The sequence below is a fragment of the Mesoplodon mirus genome (assembly GCF_964341445.2).
Source record: "Mesoplodon mirus genome assembly, chromosome: 10".
Taxonomy (NCBI): Eukaryota; Metazoa; Chordata; class Mammalia; order Artiodactyla; family Ziphiidae; genus Mesoplodon; species Mesoplodon mirus.
The window spans coordinates 14,788,267-14,807,735 of NC_138986.1; the positions used below are offsets into that span (position 1 = coordinate 14,788,267).

The following is a 19,469-nucleotide window of genomic DNA, read 5'->3' on the forward strand; positions in this document are numbered from 1 at the left end:
CCTCCTAATACTACCACATTGGGGGTTAGAATTTCAACATGCAAACCTGTGGAGGACACAAACATTCCATCCACCACAGACTGCACGTTGAATTGCATGGAGTGGGAACAGGTAAATCCAAAGTGTAGGCAGTGGAAGGGCACTGGGGGTGAAGGCAGCCAATCCACGTTCTGTTCATCAATTAATCACCCCGAGTTCTCCCCACTTCCTCTTTTTTTTTTTCGCGGTACGCAGGCCTCTCACTGTTGTGGCCTCTCCCGTTGCGGAGCACAGGCTCCGGATGCGCAGGCTCAGCGGCCATGGCTCACGGGCCCAGCTGCTCCGCGGCATGTGGGATCTTCCCGGACCGGGGCACGAACCCGTGTCCCCTGCATCGGCAGGCGGACTCTCAACCACTGCGCCACCAGGGAAGCCCCTCCCTACTTCCTAATCCATATCCCTAACTGGCAATTCCAAGCATGGAACCTTCCAGAGGTCTCTGGGAAGAACAATTCCACCTCCACTGCTATCTTCTCCTATGCCATTTATTCACCAGCATGACGCCACTGCCTTTGTATTTTCTAGAATGGTTTAAAAAATTAAAAAATTTTGGTCTTATTCCCAACAGTGTTGGAGAATGATTCTATGATCTATTTTTTCTCCTCTTTTAATGGGGTTTAGAGAAGCAGAGGGCATAAACACATGTACTCAAGTCCAGAATCTTGAGCAAAAAGCCGAAATCAGCTATTAATAATCCCATTTTCACAAAGAGGACACTGAGGCCTAGAAGGGTTAAGCAACGTTTTCAAATGGTGGGGCTGACTTACACCGTAGCTTCTAACTTACTGTCTTATACATAGTTCTTTATAAGCCCCCTCAAATTATTTGGAAGGTTATGGTTAGTTTATCAATATTTCCTAGAAAATTTAAGGTGGAAATTAACCTTAAAACATCCAGAAACCAGACCTGGAGAAAGTGAGGAATGGGCTCAAGACAACAAAATCAACTCATTTCAGAGTCAACAAGATCCAGGGTTCTTGACTCCCTGGCTAATATTCTTTTTAGGCCAACAGACGTTTGCTCAATAGATGACTGAGTTGACAAGCCAACGATTTTCTAACGAGGTGCCCATAACAGGGAGAATTTGTTCCCTTCATTTGTTCCTCTCAGTTTCCCTGGTCTGCTTATCCTCAACCATCACATGGCAAATTTCACTGTGAATTTAAAAATCCTTCTCACTCTCTCCCTAGAAAACCTCTTATTTCTCTGGCCTTCCTTTACTCATAACTTCAAGAACCATCTAAACGGTGATGAGCCCCATCTCTCAGACGATCCCCAGCCAAAACCTGTCTTTTGGGCTCAGGATCTACCTAGCTAACTGCCTTCTGGATATAACGTGCAAAACAGACAGACCCTTCACACCCAACATGTCTCCATGTGAACTCATGCTATTTTCCCCCAACTTGTTCTTTCTCCATCTCGGTGAACAGCACCACACATCCACCCAGTTCCTCCAGCCAGAAACCTGTGCTTCACAATCTCTCCCTCCCAGTTCCAATGCATCTGTCTTGTGGACTCTCACCCCCAAATAAAGACTCACCCTCAACCTCCTTGTCCACCACCCAAGTCTCGGTTACCATAGCAGCCAGCACACAGTCTCCCCGACGTCAGGTTTATTCCCCACCCTCACCACTCACCTAGCCTCTAGTCCATTTATAGCCAGTGATCTTTTCAAAATGTAGAAGTGTGCAATATTCCCAAGGCTTGAAATTCTCCAGGGACTTCCCCTTGGCCTCGGGACAAAATCCAAACTCCTTCGGAGTCCTGTATAACCCGACCCCCGCCGACCTCACCGGCTTCGTCTCCCACTACCCTTCCCACCTCACGGTCTCTCCCAACTACAGTCCTGCCCCAGTGGCTTCCACAGTTGCCTGAACTGACTTTGCTTCTTTCCATTCCCCACTGTATGTGGTGGAGAAAACTTATCCAGCACTCCCAGCCCCGATCCTTTGCCTAGCTAACTCCTACTCACCTCCCAGAGCTCAGCTGAAATTTCACTTCCTGGGGGAAGACCGCCCCCAGCACCAAGTCCAGGGGACACTTTCACTCCTTACCTGACCTGACCTCCCTCTGGCGCTTGCCACGCAAAGGACACCCTCCTTGACCTCTCCTGACTCACCCCACCCCGCGCCACCACTCTCCCAGGCAGCTCCCCTTTTCTCTGACGCACCTGGCCCTCCTCTGCCAGTCCCTCCTGTAGCTCATCGTCCTCTACCCACTCCAGCCATGCTTGCCTTCTTCCTGTTTTCAAACTTTTATTTATGACCCCATTTATTATTTACTTAACTGTACTGTGAGCTCGATAGTTACAAACAGCCTCTTCTACTTAGTATCCCGATGTATTACAGGCACGTACTTTCTTTAAAGTTTTATTTCAGTCTTACAGGAAAGTTACAAGAATAATCAAGTATATGCTTTGCTTAGATTCATCAGCTGTGAGAACATTTTGTCACATTTGACTTATTCCTTTCTCTCTGTACATTACAATCATGATCGCCGAATCATTTGTGAGTACTTTGCAGACGTCATAGCCTTTAACCCCTAAATACTTCAGCACGTCTCTCCTAAGAACAAGGACATTCTTTTGCATACAGCTGTCAGATTCAAGAAATTTAACTATGATACTGTATTATTCACCAGTTACCTCGATAGTGTTCCTTAGAGCAACTATAAATGTGTGGCATGTATTGTCAGGTACCTTTAGTCTGTTTAATCCAGTTCTCGGCCTTCCTTTCTCTTTCATAACATCAATAACGGGATAAACTGACATATGGCTCCTGACATGAAGCACTGAGAAGTAAACAACGTGTCTCATATAGAATCACCATAAATGCCAAAAGTGATTAACTTGAATCGAAGGATGAGGAAACATGAGGCAAACACAAACTGAAGGACATGCTACAAACTGTACTCTTTTTAAACACATTGCCCCTAAGGGCCTGTAGTTGCCCTTGTTATTTCTGAGAACACTCCCTCCCATCATCACCGACAACTCCGCACAGATGTCTTCTTGGAGAGCCCCCTGGACCCACTCCATCCCCATCCCCACCCCAGTAAACCTCTATCCTGCTATCCCACTTCATTGCCTTTCGAAGCATTTAACACACTTTGAAATTACTTGAAATTACTTTATCTATTTGTTTTCTTTTGTTATCTATTTCCCCCACTAAAATGTAACTTTTATGAGTAGTGGGACCTTATCTAAAACATTGCCTGCTTTAGACTAGGCCCTCACTTTTTAACTGCTGAAGGAAAGAATTTCCATATCTAAGACTCAAAGAACGTTCGCCACATGGGTGACTCATGCAATGTATGATTCACCAAGCAGAATTTCTCTGGTTCAGGTTACTTCCCAAGTTCTCATTTTTGCTTACTCCAAATATTCACAAAATTTCAACACCAAGACTTTCCTATTTGATTCTCCACTCTACCCATTTCATTTACCCTTAAGTAGAAAAGACTTAGGAAAATGTGATAATTATAGTCAGTTCTTAATATTGTTCCCCTTTGCACTGATGTTGAGATTAGATGATGATGACCTGGAAATGCTGAAAAATACATTTCTGTACAAAGCTAACAGGGAAGGTTCAGGAGGGACAGCACAAGGGTAAATTCAGTCAACAAAAAGGAAGTTATTTCAGTTACTCAGAAATAAAATTCACATATTTCCTTTTATTAGCAATATTTAAAATATTCAAGCATATCTAAACATGTAGAGATAGAAGCCATAATCAACAGTGGTGCTGGTATCAGTAAGAGAAAGAGTGCAGTGTTACTGGTCCACCTCAGCAATGCTTTGAACTTCTCTGACTTAGATCAAAGTCACCAAGGAACCAATTTCAAAGGAAAAAAATTGGAAGCGAAACAAAGAAAAAAGAAATCTTGGGTAAATAATCTAGCATAAATAATTCCTAGTACAGCAAATGTTACTCCCTTTTTAAATTAAAATTTTTAATTGTCCTTGAACACAGAAAAAGTAAGTCTTTGTAATGAGTCAACTTAACTCAAGTACAAACCAAGAAGCACTCACTATTGTTTCAAATACACTACCCATTACATTTGGCAACACTGAGTAAAGATACACACGACCTTTTTTAAAGTACGAAAGGAAAAACATGCTCTCTGTTTGGTGTTCAAAAAGGTTTCTCCTACCTGTTCTCTGAATGCTTTCCCTCATGCTGCATTCTAAAGCCAGGTGGTAAAAGAATAATTAGATACCAAGAGAAATTAAGTGTTACACTTAAAATAAAGTTGGATACACAAATGAATTAACTGGTTATCATTCCATTTTTTTAGCTGTTTATTCTGAAGTAATTTTAGACCCAGAAAAAAAGTTGCAAAATTAGAACAGAGAGATTCTGTATACCCTTTACCCAGTTTCCACTAATGTTAATTACATAACTGAAGTCCGCTAAAACCAGGAAATCAATGTTGATGCAATACTATTAATTAAACTACAGATCTCATTCAAATTTCACCAGTTTTCTAATAATGCCCTTTTTATGGTCCAGTAGTCATCTCAGGCTCCCACATTACATCTAGCTGTCATGTCTCTTTAGTCTCTGCCAATCATGACCTTGACACTTTTGAAGAGTACTGGCCAATTATTTTGCAGAAAATCCTTCAAGGTGGGTTTGTCTAATGTTTTCTCATGATCAGATTGTTATGATTTATTTTTGATAGTATAAAGCTCTTTTTTATTTGAAACAAGGGAAAACATTTAGTTACTTGTCTAGTTCAATCCCTACCAATAGAGTACACTTTCTAGGAGTTTGTCCAATTGATTGTTTCATAGTCTAAAGGTATTTATTCCGTTGGGCAAGGAGGAAAAGTCATCCTGTTTACTTTGACAGCTATATCCCAAATATTTTATATACTTTTCTTCTTCTTTATAATGACTTAACCAAGTTTGTATTTTTAGCTTTTTAAATAGTTCCCTTACCAAATTTTTGTCTGGTGTATCTCTCAAATACTAACAGAGGTACGTTAAAAGTGTTCTACTGTAGTTGTGGATTTGTTTTTATCTCCTTATAGATTTTTGCTTCTGTCAATTTTTGTTTTATGTATTTTGAGGCCATTAATTAGACGCATACACATTTAGAATTGTTAAAGTTCCTGATGAATAAAAATTTTTATTATTATGTGATAGTGATGTAATTTGTGTTATTATTGTGACTTTCTTTACCTCTAGTAATGCTTTTTTGCCTTAAAACTATTCTGTATATTATTATGCCTAATAAGCTTTCTCTTGCTTATTATGTGTCTGGTAAATCTTTTCATACACTTTGCTTTCAACTTTTCCACATACTTTTGTTTATATGTGTCTTTCATAAATAGCATATACCTGGATTTTTAAAAAATTCAATGTGACAGTTTTGTTGGTTAACTGAGCATTTAGTTCATTTATATTTATTGTAATTACTGGTGCATTTGTATTTCTTTTCATCATCTTTTTTTCCCTTAGCTTTTTCTGTTTCTTTTTCTCTCCCTTCTTACCTTTTTTGGGAAGTTTTAGGGTTCTTTTTTTTTTCTTTATATCTAGAATATGGAGGCTTCTGACTTAAGTTCATATGAAGATGTGATTAGAGTCAGATCTTTTCTTAAAGTGGATTAAAAGGAGAAAACCAAAAAGAACAGACCAAATCAGAAGAGAGAGGAAATGGTTCTTTAAAAGGTGGAAAATAGGGACTTCACTTGCAGTCCAGTGGTTAAGACTCCATGCTTCCACTGCAGGGGACACAGGTTTGATCCCTGGTTGGGGAGCTAAGATCCCGCATGCCACATAGTGCAGCCAAAAAAAAAGTGGAAATAGATACTACCTCACACCTAGTAGGATGGCTATGAGAGAGAGAGAGGGAGGGAGAGGGAGAGAGAGAGAGAGGAGGGAGGGAGGGAGGGAGGAAGGAAGGGGGAAGGGAAAATACAAGTGCGGACAAGGATGTGGAGAAACTGGAACATTTGTGCAATGCTGATGAGAATGTAAAATGGTGTATCCACTAAAACAGTATGGCAGTTCCTTAAAAAATTAAAAATTGAATTACCAAATAATCCAGCAATTCCAATTCTTATACCCAAAAGAATTGAAAGCAAGATCTTGAGGAGATATTTGTACACCCATGATCATAGTAGCATTATTAACAGTAAAACAGTCCAAGTGTCCTTGTACTGATGAATGAATAAACAAAACATGGTATATACCTACAATGGAACGTCATTCAGTCTTAAAAGGGGAGGAAATCCTAACGCGTGTTGCAACATGGATGAACCTTGAGGGTATGATGCTAAGTAAAGCAAACCAGTCACAGAAGGACAAATACTGTATGATTCCACTTATATGAGCTGACTAGAGTAGTCAAATTCAGACACAGAAAATAGAATGGCGGTTGCCAGGAGCTGGGGTGACAAGGGAATGGGTTGTTACTGCTTAGTGCGTACAGAATGTCAGTTTTGCAAAATGAAAAGAGTTTCAGAGATAGATGGTGGCGACAGCTGCACAATAATGTGACTGTACTTAAGGCCACTGAACTGTACACTTAAATATTAAGATGGTAAGTTTTATATGTATTTTACCAAAATTTGTTAGAAGTTTGAAATGGTGGGGAAATAAAGGAAAAGTGACTTGACTTCCTTCATAATTATACATGACCAGCTCTAAGTCCTTTACTTTAAGGAACTATAGCTGTTGATTTACATTCGCTTCTCAAAACAACCCCATCAGACAGCAATTCTAATTAACCCTTGTTTTACAGAGAGGAATGAAACGCTGAAATCTCCAGTATATACTGGAGCCATAACTTTGATTCAGGTCTTCCAAATACACGAAAACACTGACACAGCAAAGTAGCTCCATATGTTTGTGGCCTCTGAGTCCAAATCCAAGCACTTTTCACCAAATGAATGCTAGAGCTTTTTGCTGACTGATATAATTTGGTGACTTTTTCCAGCTTCCATACCTTATTTCAGATGCATGGCAAAGTTACACTGTTCTGCTCAAAGTGACATCTGTAAATTTCCCCAAAGCATGTTTCTGTCTTCCACGCTTGAGCTGTGACACTTCAATTCACACAATATTGCTCTTAGTATTTGTCACTTTTCCTAGCCTAGTAAAGCTCTGCTGATGATAAGGGGTAAATCCAACTTGAGAAAAATGCAACATTAGATTTGGTGCAGGGATGATACTACAAATGACACAGTCTTGTTATGGGTTATTGTAGACTCTTGGTTTTTCATTGACACCAGGGACTGTGTCAGATTCATTTCTGTATCCCCAGTCCCTCACACAGATCCTCAGTAACTGACTGCTGACGTGGTCCTGAGGTAAGGATGGAGGTGTCAGGGATGGTGGCAGTGGTGTTGATGTACAGCAATCTCACAAGTTATAAAGACTAATAATAGCTAATAGATAAAATAGATAAACAACAACAAGGACCTACTGTGGAGCATAGGAAACTCTACTCAGTATCCTGTAATAAGCCATAATGGAAGAGAATCTGAAAAATTATACATTATATATATATAAATAACTGAATCACTTTGCTGTACACCTGAAACTAATACAACATTTTCAATCAACTCTACTTCAATTTTAAAAAAAGAAAAAAGAAAGAATAAGAAGAGCAAATATTAAGAAGCATTTACACTGTCACTCTGTTGGGAGCTTTACATATATGAACTGTGAATCCCCAAACCACACTATGTCACAAGCATTATGATCCCATGTTTCAGATGAAGAAACTGAAGTTCTGGGACATTAAGTAATTTTTTTGCCCAAGGTGTCACAGATAAGTGGAATACTCGGGACTGCTTGAAATCAAAGCGAACACCTCTGGTCCCTGCAGTATTCTACTTCCTCATACAATTGCATATTATCCCTGCTTTGTGTTTTAATCAGTTCTTCAGTGTCATAATGGTGTGGTAGGAAAAGTACTAAACTTTCAAAGGAAAGATATTTAAGTTCCTGCTCCATTATTTGCTAATTGAGCAAGCAATATCATCTGTATAATGGGAAATTTCTGCCTTGCCTATCTGAGTTATAAGATTGTCTCAGATGAAGTATTTTGGAAACTGAAAAACAATTATAATAAATGCTGGCCTTTTGCTTCTACTTTTATTCTCAATAAAATTTAGGTCTTTCATGTCAATTAAAATCTTGGGCTTGGTGGATATTTTCCTTTATGTAGGTAGTAAAATTTATCCTAAAAATCTCAATATGGGGGCTTCCCTGGTGGCGCAGTGGTTAAGAATCCGCCTGCCGATGCAGGGGACACGGATTCGAGCCCTGGCCCAGGAAGATTCCACATGCCGCAGAGCAACTAAGCCCATGCACCACAACTACTGAACCTGTGCTCTAGAGCCCACGAGCCACAACTACTGAGCCCGCGTGCCGCAACTACTGAAGCCCACGCATCTAGAGCCCACGTTCCGCAACAAGAGAAGCCACCGCAATGAGAAGCCTGCGCACCGCAGCGAAGAGTAGTCCCCACTCATCCCAACTAGAGAAAGCCCACGCGCACAAATGAAGACCCAATGCAGCCAAAAAAATAAAATAAATAAAATAAATAAATTTATTTTTTTAAAATCTCAATAAGATTACCCCAAATGATTACTTATTTATTACTAATACTTACTTATTTTTCCACCTTTACAGTAGAAAACTCTGGCACATACCACCAGTTAGGAATATCACCAATAGTGGGACAAACTGACATCATGCACCTCTGGCTGTGACACACTGAGACACACCACTTATATAGTATTCCTACCCAAAATCTTATCATGGAAAACAATCCGATAAACCTACTCTGCAGAACAAATGACCTAGAGTCTGTAAAAATATCAGTATTATTGAAGACAAAGAAATGCTGAGGAACTGTTCCAGGTTTACAGAGACTAAAGACACAGAAGTAAATATAATGTGTGATCCTGAAGTGAAAAAACAAATTGCTGTAAATGGCATTATTAGGACCATTGGCAAACTTTTAGCAGATAGTGTAGAAAATACTACTACAACAATGCTAAACACCCTGAATTTGATCATTGTATTTTGGTTAGAGAAGGCCCTTGTTCTTAGGAGATACACACTAGAGTATTTAGGGAGGAAGGGCCATGAAGTTTGTAATTTACTTTCGATTTGTTCCCCAAACAAATATAAATAATATAAAAATTCTACATACTCATGCATGGGCTAATATTCTTAATTCACAGAGGATACCAAATAGGGATAAATATGTAAATGTCCAGTGGAAGAAAAATTCATTTTATTTGTACAAGACGATACTAGTTTTCCAAAAATATACCAGGAATCAGAAAAATCTAAATGTAAGTAAGGCACTATTGGGTCAGAGGTAAGGCAACAGTCAAAGCTGCTGAATATCACAACTCCTACAGCATGTTGGAAAATCCACCCCATGTTTTGAATTGAAGAGTGTGCCCCAGGGATTTTTGTGGTCAGTACAGCTGGGCTGAGGACACCCTCTGGGGCTAGCAGTTCCGCTGAACACAGTTCCCCCGTGTCTCTGGCAAGCACCCCTGACACACTCTATGCCTGGTGGGCCCCTGGTGCCAGGTCCAGAAGGGGACACTTAACCCAGGCTGAGCCTGAAAGTCCCCAGTGCCTAAGTACCTCCTGGGAGTAAATGGAGCCAACGACAATCGGATGACTGTTTCTGGAGGGACTGGCAACCAGAAGGCCAGCGACTTTGCCCAAGACTGGCATTAATCCTGCCACCTCAGACTTTGAAGAAACTGCTCTGAACCACGTCTTAGTAGCTAAGTAGTCGAAGTTAACTGCAAGAATGCTTTGCTCCGGCGGCGGGGAGGGTCTACAGGAGCCAGACACACCGTTTTTAGAACTTAACCCGTTTAAATGGCCAAGAGAAGCAAACTGGTACAACCTCAAAATTCAACAGCATTTCACAAACTCACGACTTGCCCCTAACTTCCTAAAATTAACCGGCCGCTGGCAATCCCAGTCCCGTTCCGACTACGATCTCCCCACCATCGAGAGGAAAGTTTGCCGGCGAGGAGCGCCCAGCACAGCCCGGGCCGCGCAGCCGGGGCCGAGCATCCCCGGCGCGCCCTCCCCGGTGGAGACGGGCCGCCGGTGCCACTCATGCGCGCGGCCGCGAGCTGCGACAGTACCTCGGGCGCTGGCGACGTGACGCCAAAGGCGGCGCGGCGGGTGCGCTGCGGGCGCCGGCGGCCGGAGCAGCTCATGGCGACCGGGGCCCCGCCGCGCGCTCGGACCCGCGGGCGGCGCGGAGCCAGGCGGGCGCGGAAGCCGGCGGTGCGTGCGGTGCGTCTCCTCGGGCAACCGGTAAACACGGCGGCGAGGCCCGGACGCACGCTGCGCCCGCGAGACCCGTAATCCCGGCCCGGCTGCGAGCCGTCCGGGCCTCTGAGACGCGCCCGGGGACGCCGGGCCGACCCCGCTCTCCCGAGGGTGTCCCCCCCGGTGCGCGGCGCAGCGGCCGAGCGGCCCCATCCGGCCAGGATGAGGCTCGGACACCCGCCGGAGCGACTGGGGGACAGCGGGGCTGGAGGCTGGTCTTCACCGCGGGACTCCATCGCGAGCGCAGTTCCGGGTCTTGTCCTCAGGTCAGGGACAAGTGATAGCGAGGGGTCAGTGTTGACAGGACTGGCGGCGTGCGCTGTCACGAAGGTGAATGAGCATTTATTTAGCGCCCACTGTGTGCCAAGGCTTCTGCGTCTTCCAGCGCCGGGCCGCTTGCTGGGTGTGCGATCCGTGCAGTGGCACAGGCCCTGCTCTCAGAAGGGCCTCACACTTGGTTTAACTCCCTGCTGTCCCACTCTTGAAATTCTTAGTGATTTTTGAACAAAGGGGCCTACATTTGCCTTTTGTACTGGGATCCGCAGATCATGTAGCGTTCTGTCATTCAACCTTCTCAACAACCCTGCAGGGAAATAGAAATATTAGGAATACTAGCGTTAGAACAGCCATAGCTTCTAGTTATAGAACACTTACATGTGTTCTTTCAAGAGCTGTTCTAACTGCTTTCCAACTAAGATTTCATTACTGAAAACAAGATTATGAAGTGGATGTAAGAATGATCCATTTTTAAGGTGAGGAAACAATCACAGGGAAATGAAATAAAATTGTCCAAGAGTATACAGCTGGTCAGTGGCAGAATGAGGATCAGACCCCAGACCATAAGACTAAAAGCACAGAGAAGGTGAGTAACGTGCCTAAGGTCCCACTCTTTGTAGCAGAACCTCAAACTGGAACCCGCATTCACCTCACTTCAAGGCCCCTGATGGACCTCCCTGTGTGCTGTTCTAAAATTAAATGAACTCACAGATGTGGCAGCTTTTCTTAGATTCCATCCAACCATCGTACTCTGAGGACTTCTTGGCCTTGAGGATGGCTTTTGATTTTTTTTTTTAATATTTATTTTGTTTATTTGGTTGCGCCGGGTCTTAGTTGCGGCAGGTGGGCTCCTTAGTTGTGGCATGCAAACTCAGTTGCAGCATGCATGTGGGATCTTGTTCCTTGACCAGTGATGGAACCCAGGCCCCCTGCACTGGGAGCGCGGAGTCGTAACCACTGCGCCACCAGGGAAGTCCTGATGGCTTTTGATTTTACAGTAACATTGCCACGTATCCAGTCCAGAATCACCTCCATGCTTTCACTTGAAGCAACATTAAAAAAAACAAAAAAGTCCTTAATGCAAATGAAAGCTTTCAGAAATCTCCTATTAATAGTATAGTTTGTAGTAAACATGCTTTCAACTTGCAGTTTTTCCTTGCAGTAGAATCACTACACACTTGTCAAATTTTCTTTTTTTTTTTAATTTTATTTATTTTTGGCTGCGCTGGGTCTTCGTTGCTGCGTGCGGGCTTTCTCTAGTTGCGGTGAGCAGGGGCTACTCTTTGTTGCCGTGCGTGGGCTTCTCATTGCGCGTTGGCTTCTCTTGTTGTGGAGCACGGGCTCTAGGCGCGTGGGTTTCAGGAGTTGTGGCACGTGGGCTCAGTAGTTGTGGATCACGGGCTCTAGAGCTCAGGCTCAGTAGTTGTGGTGCACGGGCTTAGTTGCTCTGCGGCATGTGGGATCTTCCGGACCAGGGATTGAACCCATGTCCCCTACATTGGCAGGCGGATTCTTAACCACTGAGACACCAGGGAAGTCCCACTTGTCAAATTTTCAATGAAACAACACTGCCCGAGGAAACACAAAAGCTGATTGAAACCTCAAGCCACCTGGAAGAGAAACTGTCTGAAAAAGTCCCTTCTCCGTTAACTGCACGTCCAATTGTTGCAGAATTCAGTTTCATAAAGTCTAATTCTGGTCACTGTGGTCAAGCTTGTAACTCTTCTTCATGACACCAGAAGATATGAATTTACACAGTCTTTAAAAATCGGTGTTGGTGATGAATGTGTTAATTAAAGAGATGGGAGGAATCCTTTCAAAATATAACTTATATCAAGTCACCACTATGCACACCTTTAATATCTTACCGTTTTGTGAGTTATACCTCTATAAAGCTGGGAAAAAAACAAATACAATAAAAGATTTTAAATCAGTGTTAAACAGATTCTTCTCTATGAAAGCAATATAGTTTTGCAGTAAGTGGGAAAAGAAAAAGTACCTGGCCTGACCCCTCCCTGGACGCCTGCAAACTTTCTGGGATGTCAAGACATGAGCCAAGTGATCCTTCAAGGTAGCACCCGATGATGTGTCCCTTGAGAATTGAAAGGAGGCCCCTGCATCTGGATGTACGTCTGAGCTGGACCCTGGAAGGGACTACAGTTTGGGACTGGCTGGCACTATGGTGATAGAATACGCAGGCTAGCAGTGGGGGGGACTCTGGGTATGAGGATAGTTTAAGCAAGGCCTGGGGGGTGGGCACAGTTAGTAAAAAAATGCACAAAGCGCGTTCCAGCCCAGATTACTCACAAAACTGCATGTGTGGGCAATATATTATGATTTGTAATAGCTCGGTACAGACTTCTATTTTTCTTTATAATGACAACAGAGTCAGGAAGCTGCCAGCTGTGTGACCTAGTCCACCTCATATACCTGCTTCTTTATAGAAGAGGGAGGTTCCTTATTAGATACCAGGCTAGTGTATAGGAACCCTTCAGCTGGCCAAGTTTTTAACCATAGTTGATTAACAATGTTGTATTAGTTTCAGGTGTGCAGCAAAGTAATTTGGTTATATGTGTATATTCTTTTTCAGATTCTTTTCCATTACAGTTTATTATAAGGTATAGTTCCCTGTGCTCTACAGTAGGACCTTGGTGCTTATCTATTTTATATATAGTAGTTTAGGCCAAGTTTTTAAACAGCAACAATACGAAGGCTGCAACCAAAGGAAGATAATGGGGCAACAATAGGTGGGATACACAGGAGGAGAGAGAGGGAAGGCAAGGTGGGCTGCAGGGGGAGCTGTCACAGGCCAGGTGACAGGAGGGACTGGCCAGCTGGGGGCGGTCATGGTGAGGAGGGGAAGATTCGGACGGAGGTGGAATCCACTGGAGTCTGAGTTTACCAGCCAGGCTGAAAGCATAGTGAGGCCTGAAAACCAGTGAGGACATAAAACAGAGGAGGGAAAAGGAGAGAGAGTTCAGTTTGGGACACATTTAGTCTGAGGTGCTCATAGGAGAAGGCAAACAAATATTTTGTAGTTTGGGAACGGGAAGCCCTGGGCACACACAGCTTAAACCAGAATTTCCGGCTCATTCTGCTATAATGTTACATTTTACCCTGAAATATGTTTACAAAGCTGGCACGTTGAGATATACATCCAATAAACATGATATCTGAGACAAGATAAAAAATGCCTCATCGGTAGCTCTGGGAAGCGATGAAGATCTACATCTCTCTGGCACTTGGGCTTTTATTCTGGAGCTTTCTTGTGGTTTCGTAAGTTTATTTCTCCGGTTTCTTCCTTTTGTTTGTTTACTTGTTTGTCTTGCAAACATACAAGTTTCTCGTAGGAAAAATCTGTAGTAGGAAACTTTGGGGGCTTTCAGTGTACTTAGAAACCTGTCTGGAAAGCACTCCTATAACATTTTATTTGTCTAAAGATTGTTTTCAAAGAATGTTTGATTTAAATATTTTCCTAACCTGAATGAAATGTTGCCAAACGCTGCAAACTACTTTAGTCATCCAACACAAGATTCCTTGGTAAAAGACCACCAAAACCTACTTCTATCCTTTAAGTGACTGCATTTAAAGGACTTTATAACCATTCTCAGCCCTTTCTTAGACTTGTTTCAGTTGCTTTGCTGATTTCTATTTGATCTCTCTAATAATTAGTCCTTCTTTAGCAATGATTATTGTTTTACCAATTCATCCTAAAACAAATCCCCGTCCCTTATTTGTTCTAGTAGGACAACAGAGCTAGTTGTAAAACAATCTATCCCTGTCACTTCCAAAGATCTTCATAAATTTTCATATCACTTATTTTTAAAGTCCGTTTTCTTTTCCCAATACATATAACTGTTTCCAACATATTTTACACCTAAAATAAATGTAATCCATTTTATAACTTTATGATAAGCTAAGCTTAGAAACCACTGAGAGATCACTTTGTAAAAAATAACCAATTCAAGGACCTTTGGTTTCAGCATTAAAGTCAATCACAGACTGCTCTTTTTAATAAAAAAAAGTAAAATCCTTATCAAAAACTTAAAGTGCTTTTTAAAAGATTTTAGCTGTGTAAGTAGAAGGTTCTGAAAAACATCCATGATAAATATATACTTTTGAAACTCACATGATTTTTATCTCACTTTAAATTCAACATACTTTCATTCAATTGCAATCTATATTTCCTCAAGTCATCAATGAGATTCGTTGTACATAATGCCATCCTCCATGGCCTTACTGAAGCAATTCTTCAGTTGTAAAGTTGCAAGTTTAAAATAGTTCAGTATTTTAGGAAAAATTTGGAAGGATTAATCATGCAGTCAGTGTTAATATTTTTCTATCCCAAGGGGACAGTAAACTTTCCGGCAGACTGTCAGAAGAACTACTTCATCATGTGTCTCTTTACAGGAAAAGTGTCAACCAGTCAGGAGGATTATGGCAAGTCTGGGATGAATCAAGAGCCCTAAGGGCCTTCTTTGACTGCTCTCTCCTCCACATTCCCTTGCAGCTATGGGTCTTTTAGATAAGTCTTTCCCCTTTGGAGTTAGTTCCCCAGGAAGAGCCAGTGGTCAGGATTCGTAAGGAAGTGGTTTACTGAGGAGTGCTCCTAGGACAAGCAGGTGAGGAAAACAGGATAGGGCAGTAGAACGAGCTACTCCAGCATGTGGGGCAAGCCTGGAAACTAACTTCCCACTTTGGTTCCAGGGGGCTGGCCCTTTGTACCTGCAACCCCCCTCCCCCTGCCCCATCCTGGTCTCCTGTCAGTCAGCCATTGACAGGAGCACAAGTCTCCAGCGAAAGGGACAGCCTTTTACAGCTGACACTCACAGCAGCTGTCGGGCGGAGGGGGGATCCCAGCTAAGGAAGGGGGTTCCAGAAAGGATAACATCTTCAACTGCACAGTTCAGTCTCTGAAATAACTCTTCAGTCTGTTTCTCCTTTCTCCATTCTTGCTATCGATTGATTGCCTTAGAGTTTTTTAAAAAACTTAGAGTTTTTAAAAAACTTTTAAGGAGTTTTTTAGGGCTTTTTCTGTTTGTTGTTTTTTAATCTGGGACTTTATACCAGTCTGCTTCTAATCCATTTTCAAACCAACACAAGAATTATTTTTTAAAGACCCCAATCTGATCAGATGATTCCCCTGTTCTAAAACTTCAAGGAAACCCCACTGCTTATAGGAAAAGAGGGAGAGTCTTAACATCATATGCCTCTTTTTTTTTATAATTTTCATAGGTATTTTATTTTTCCTCCTCAAATCAACTCCTCTGAAGTGGGTATTATTATCCTCTTATTACAGATATAAAAACTAAAGTTCAGAGAGGGAACTTGCTCACATGCACATGACATAAATGGCAGTACAGGTATTTCAAGTGAGATCTCTCTGCCTCCAAGTTCTCTACTCTTTATAACTGATGTTATCTAACAGCATTTCTCAAAAGTTGAACCCATCCACTCTGCCTACTGTTCTTCCCCTATGCAACCTAGCTACAATCCAGGCTGCCATATATGGTTGGTCAGGTTGTGCACTGCACAAGGGCACCACATTTTAAGGGACACTGTTCAAAGCAGAACACCTAGAGGGGTGGGATAGGGAGGGTGGGAGGGAGGGAGACGCAAGAGGGAAGAGATATGGGAACATATGTATATGTATAACTGATTCACTTTGTTATAAAGCAGAAACTAACACGCCATTGTAAAGCAATTATACTCCAATAAAGATGTAAAAAATAAATAAATAAAATATATATGTGTATAAAAAGAGTGGTTACTGCTGACTCTATAGGAAGTATTTGTATTTTCTACGTTCTTTTCGTTAGTCTATATTTTCTTTTTTTTTTTTTTGTATTTATATATTTATTTTGGTTAGATTAAAATAGGTATAGATTAAAATAATGCATATCTAGAACTGCAGAACTACAAAATAGAGAAAATACATGTCCATCATATTCATCATGGACAACCACTAACATGAATTTCTTAACTAATTCTCTGGGGTTTTTTTTCTAGCTATGAATATACATTATTTTTTTTTCTTTTTATTAGTTTCTGCTTTATAACAAAGTGAATCAGTCATACATATACATCTGTTCCCACATCCCTTCCCTCATGCATCTCCCTCCCTCCCACCCTCCCCATCCCACCCCTCCAGGCGGTCACAAAGCACCGAGCTGATCTCCCTGTGCTCTGCGGCTGCTTCCCACTATCTATCTACCCTACGTTTGGTAGTGTACATATGTCCATGTCTCTCTTTCGCTTTGTCACAGCTTACCCTTCCCCCTCCCCATATCCTCAAGTCCATTCTCTAGTAGGTCTGTGTCTTTATTCCCGTTTTACCCCTAGGTTCTTCATGACATTTTTTTTTTTTAAATTCCGTATATATGTGTTAGGATACGGTATTTGTCTTTCTCTTTCTGACTTACTTCACTCTGTATGACAGACTCTAGGTCTATCCACCTCATTACAAATAGCTCAGTTTCATTTGTTTTTATGGCTGAGTAATATTCCATTGTATATATGTGCCACATCTTCTTTATCCATTCATCCGATGATGGACACTTAGGTTGTTTCCAGCTCCGGGCTATTGTGAATAGAGCTGCGATGAACATTTTGGTACATGTCTCTTTTTGAATTATGGTTTTCTCAGGGTATATGCCCAGTAGTGGGATTAGTCTATATTTTCTAATTTTCCTAACATGAGCATTAACATGTTAAATAAAATAATTTTTAAAAATTAAAAAAAAAGCAGACATTTTTGCTATTTTGAAATTTCTTTGTATTTTTATTACACTTTTGTAAATTTTGAAGATGGGCAGTTTGTACATTTAATATGACATCTTTTTCAACTGATAGAAATAAAATGTCTTTTCTAAAAGGTTAGATATGTACCAGCTGCTTTGATCTATGAAGGAGGACTAACTTTGATAAGTGAATAATAACTAAAACAACTTGGGTTTCTAAATAAGAAACTGGTTTTCTGACACACTGATCAGTGTATATCTCTAAGTTTTACAAATACAGTCAATCCTTGCTATTTGTGGATTCAATATTTGCGAATTTACCTACTTACCGAAATTTATTCACAACCCCAAAATCAATACTCACAGAGCTTTCTCGGTCATTCACTGACGTGCACAGACTGGTGAGAAATTTGAGTCAACCGACATGCACGTTCCCAGCCGAGATCAAACAAAGCGACACTCTGCCTTCTTGTTTCAGCTCTCCGAGTGTAAACAAGTGTCCTTTTTGTGGTCCATTTAGTTCCACTTTGTTTGTTTGTTTGTTTGTTTTGCATTTTTTTGCTTTTGTGTGTTTGTGTGATTTTGCTATTTTAAATGGCCCCTAGGCACAGTGATGAAGTGCTGTCTAGTGTTCTTAAGCCAACAAGGCTGTAATGTGCCTCACAGAGAAAACAGTGTGTTAGATAAGCTTCATTTAGGCATGAGTTACAGAGTTACTCATGGCTGTTGGTCATGAGTTCAGCATTAATGAATCAACAATATATATTAAAGTGTCTCTAAACAGAAACACACATAAGACAAGGTCTTGTATTGATCAGTTAATGAAGATGCTGTGACCAAAGGCTCACAGGAACCTAAGCCTGTATTTCCCCTGGAAGCAGTGGATCAGTATTTGCTAATTCAGTGTTTAAAGTGACTTTATAGAATATAACTACTGTGAGTAACAAGAATCTACTGTATTCCACTGGAATTAATTGCTGATTAAATTTGACACTCACAATGCAGTTTGTATCATCTGCTGTTTGTTTTTTGTTTAGAATGGTATCTTGGAGTTAACAATTTAAATCTACAAGTGTTTTCGTTATGACAACTGCCATTAAATAATTCATATTTAATAATGCAATAATTATGGGACTTCCTGGTGGTGCAGTGGTTAAGAATCTGCCTGCCAATGAAGGGGACACGAGTTTGAGCCCTGGTCTGGTAAGATCCCACATGCCTTGGAGCAACTAAGCCCGTGCACCACAACTACTGAGCCTGCGCTCTAGAGCCCGTGATTCACAACTACTGAGCCTGCGTGCCACAATTGCTGAAGCTCGCGTGCCTAGAGCCCGTGCTCCACAACAAGAGAAGCCACCACAATGAGAAGCCTGCTCACTGCGACGAAGACCCGACACAGCCAAAAAAAAAAAAAAAAAGCAATAATTAAATGGAATAAGTCAAATGTATTTCCTGCCAATTCAGTTACATGACTTTTAATATGAATTTTTAAATTCTATATTCTTGTTAAAAAGTTATCCACCTGAAGTAAAAATAGATTTTCCAAAATACTCTATAGGTAGAAAGTTTTGGAAATTTATCACACATTACAAAATGAAAATATCTGTGAATCCTTGTTATTTTTTTTTCTGTCTCATGGTATTTTTTAGTCTACCTATATTTTAAACCCTTTAGGGATGAAAAAATGAAGCGAAGAATAAAATGAGTTCAAAGATTTGCAGCATTCATCATGTATTCTAAAAAGCAGGCCAAACGTTACTTCAAAATAATAACTTTTAAGTGTTCATTTGGTATGATTTTAAAAACGAGTGTTATCAGCAAAATAATGCAGGAATTGAAATTCATTGTGCATGGAAGCATCAAAGCATCAAAGAGATTAGGAAATTCTCTGAATAAAAAAAGAAGCAGTGGTGTTTACAAAAATATTTTTGGTTGTTATGTAGCAATACAATCTTTAAAAGAGAGGTTTGCGATGTTGAAAGAATATCATTGCTGTATCACTTCAGTAGATGTATTACGGAAAAATTAGAACTGATGCATAAAGTTGGCAGATTTTTCCCAGATGAAAGCCAGCCCTCCTTGGT

General features: G+C 41.2%; 1 protein-coding gene across 1 annotated transcript in view; it reads right to left on the minus strand.

The window, feature by feature from the left end:
* The window catches only part of CCDC170 (coiled-coil domain containing 170), an 86,199-nt gene extending 75,667 nt beyond the window's left edge, over positions 1–10,532 (minus strand). The window contains 3 exon segments of the mRNA XM_082633740.1: positions 10,180–10,403; positions 10,406–10,496; positions 10,499–10,532. Coding sequence (XP_082489866.1) covers positions 10,180–10,403; positions 10,406–10,496; positions 10,499–10,522 — 339 coding nt within the window. The 5' untranslated portion in view covers positions 10,523–10,532.
* Positions 10,533–19,469: the final 8,937 nt, after the last annotated feature.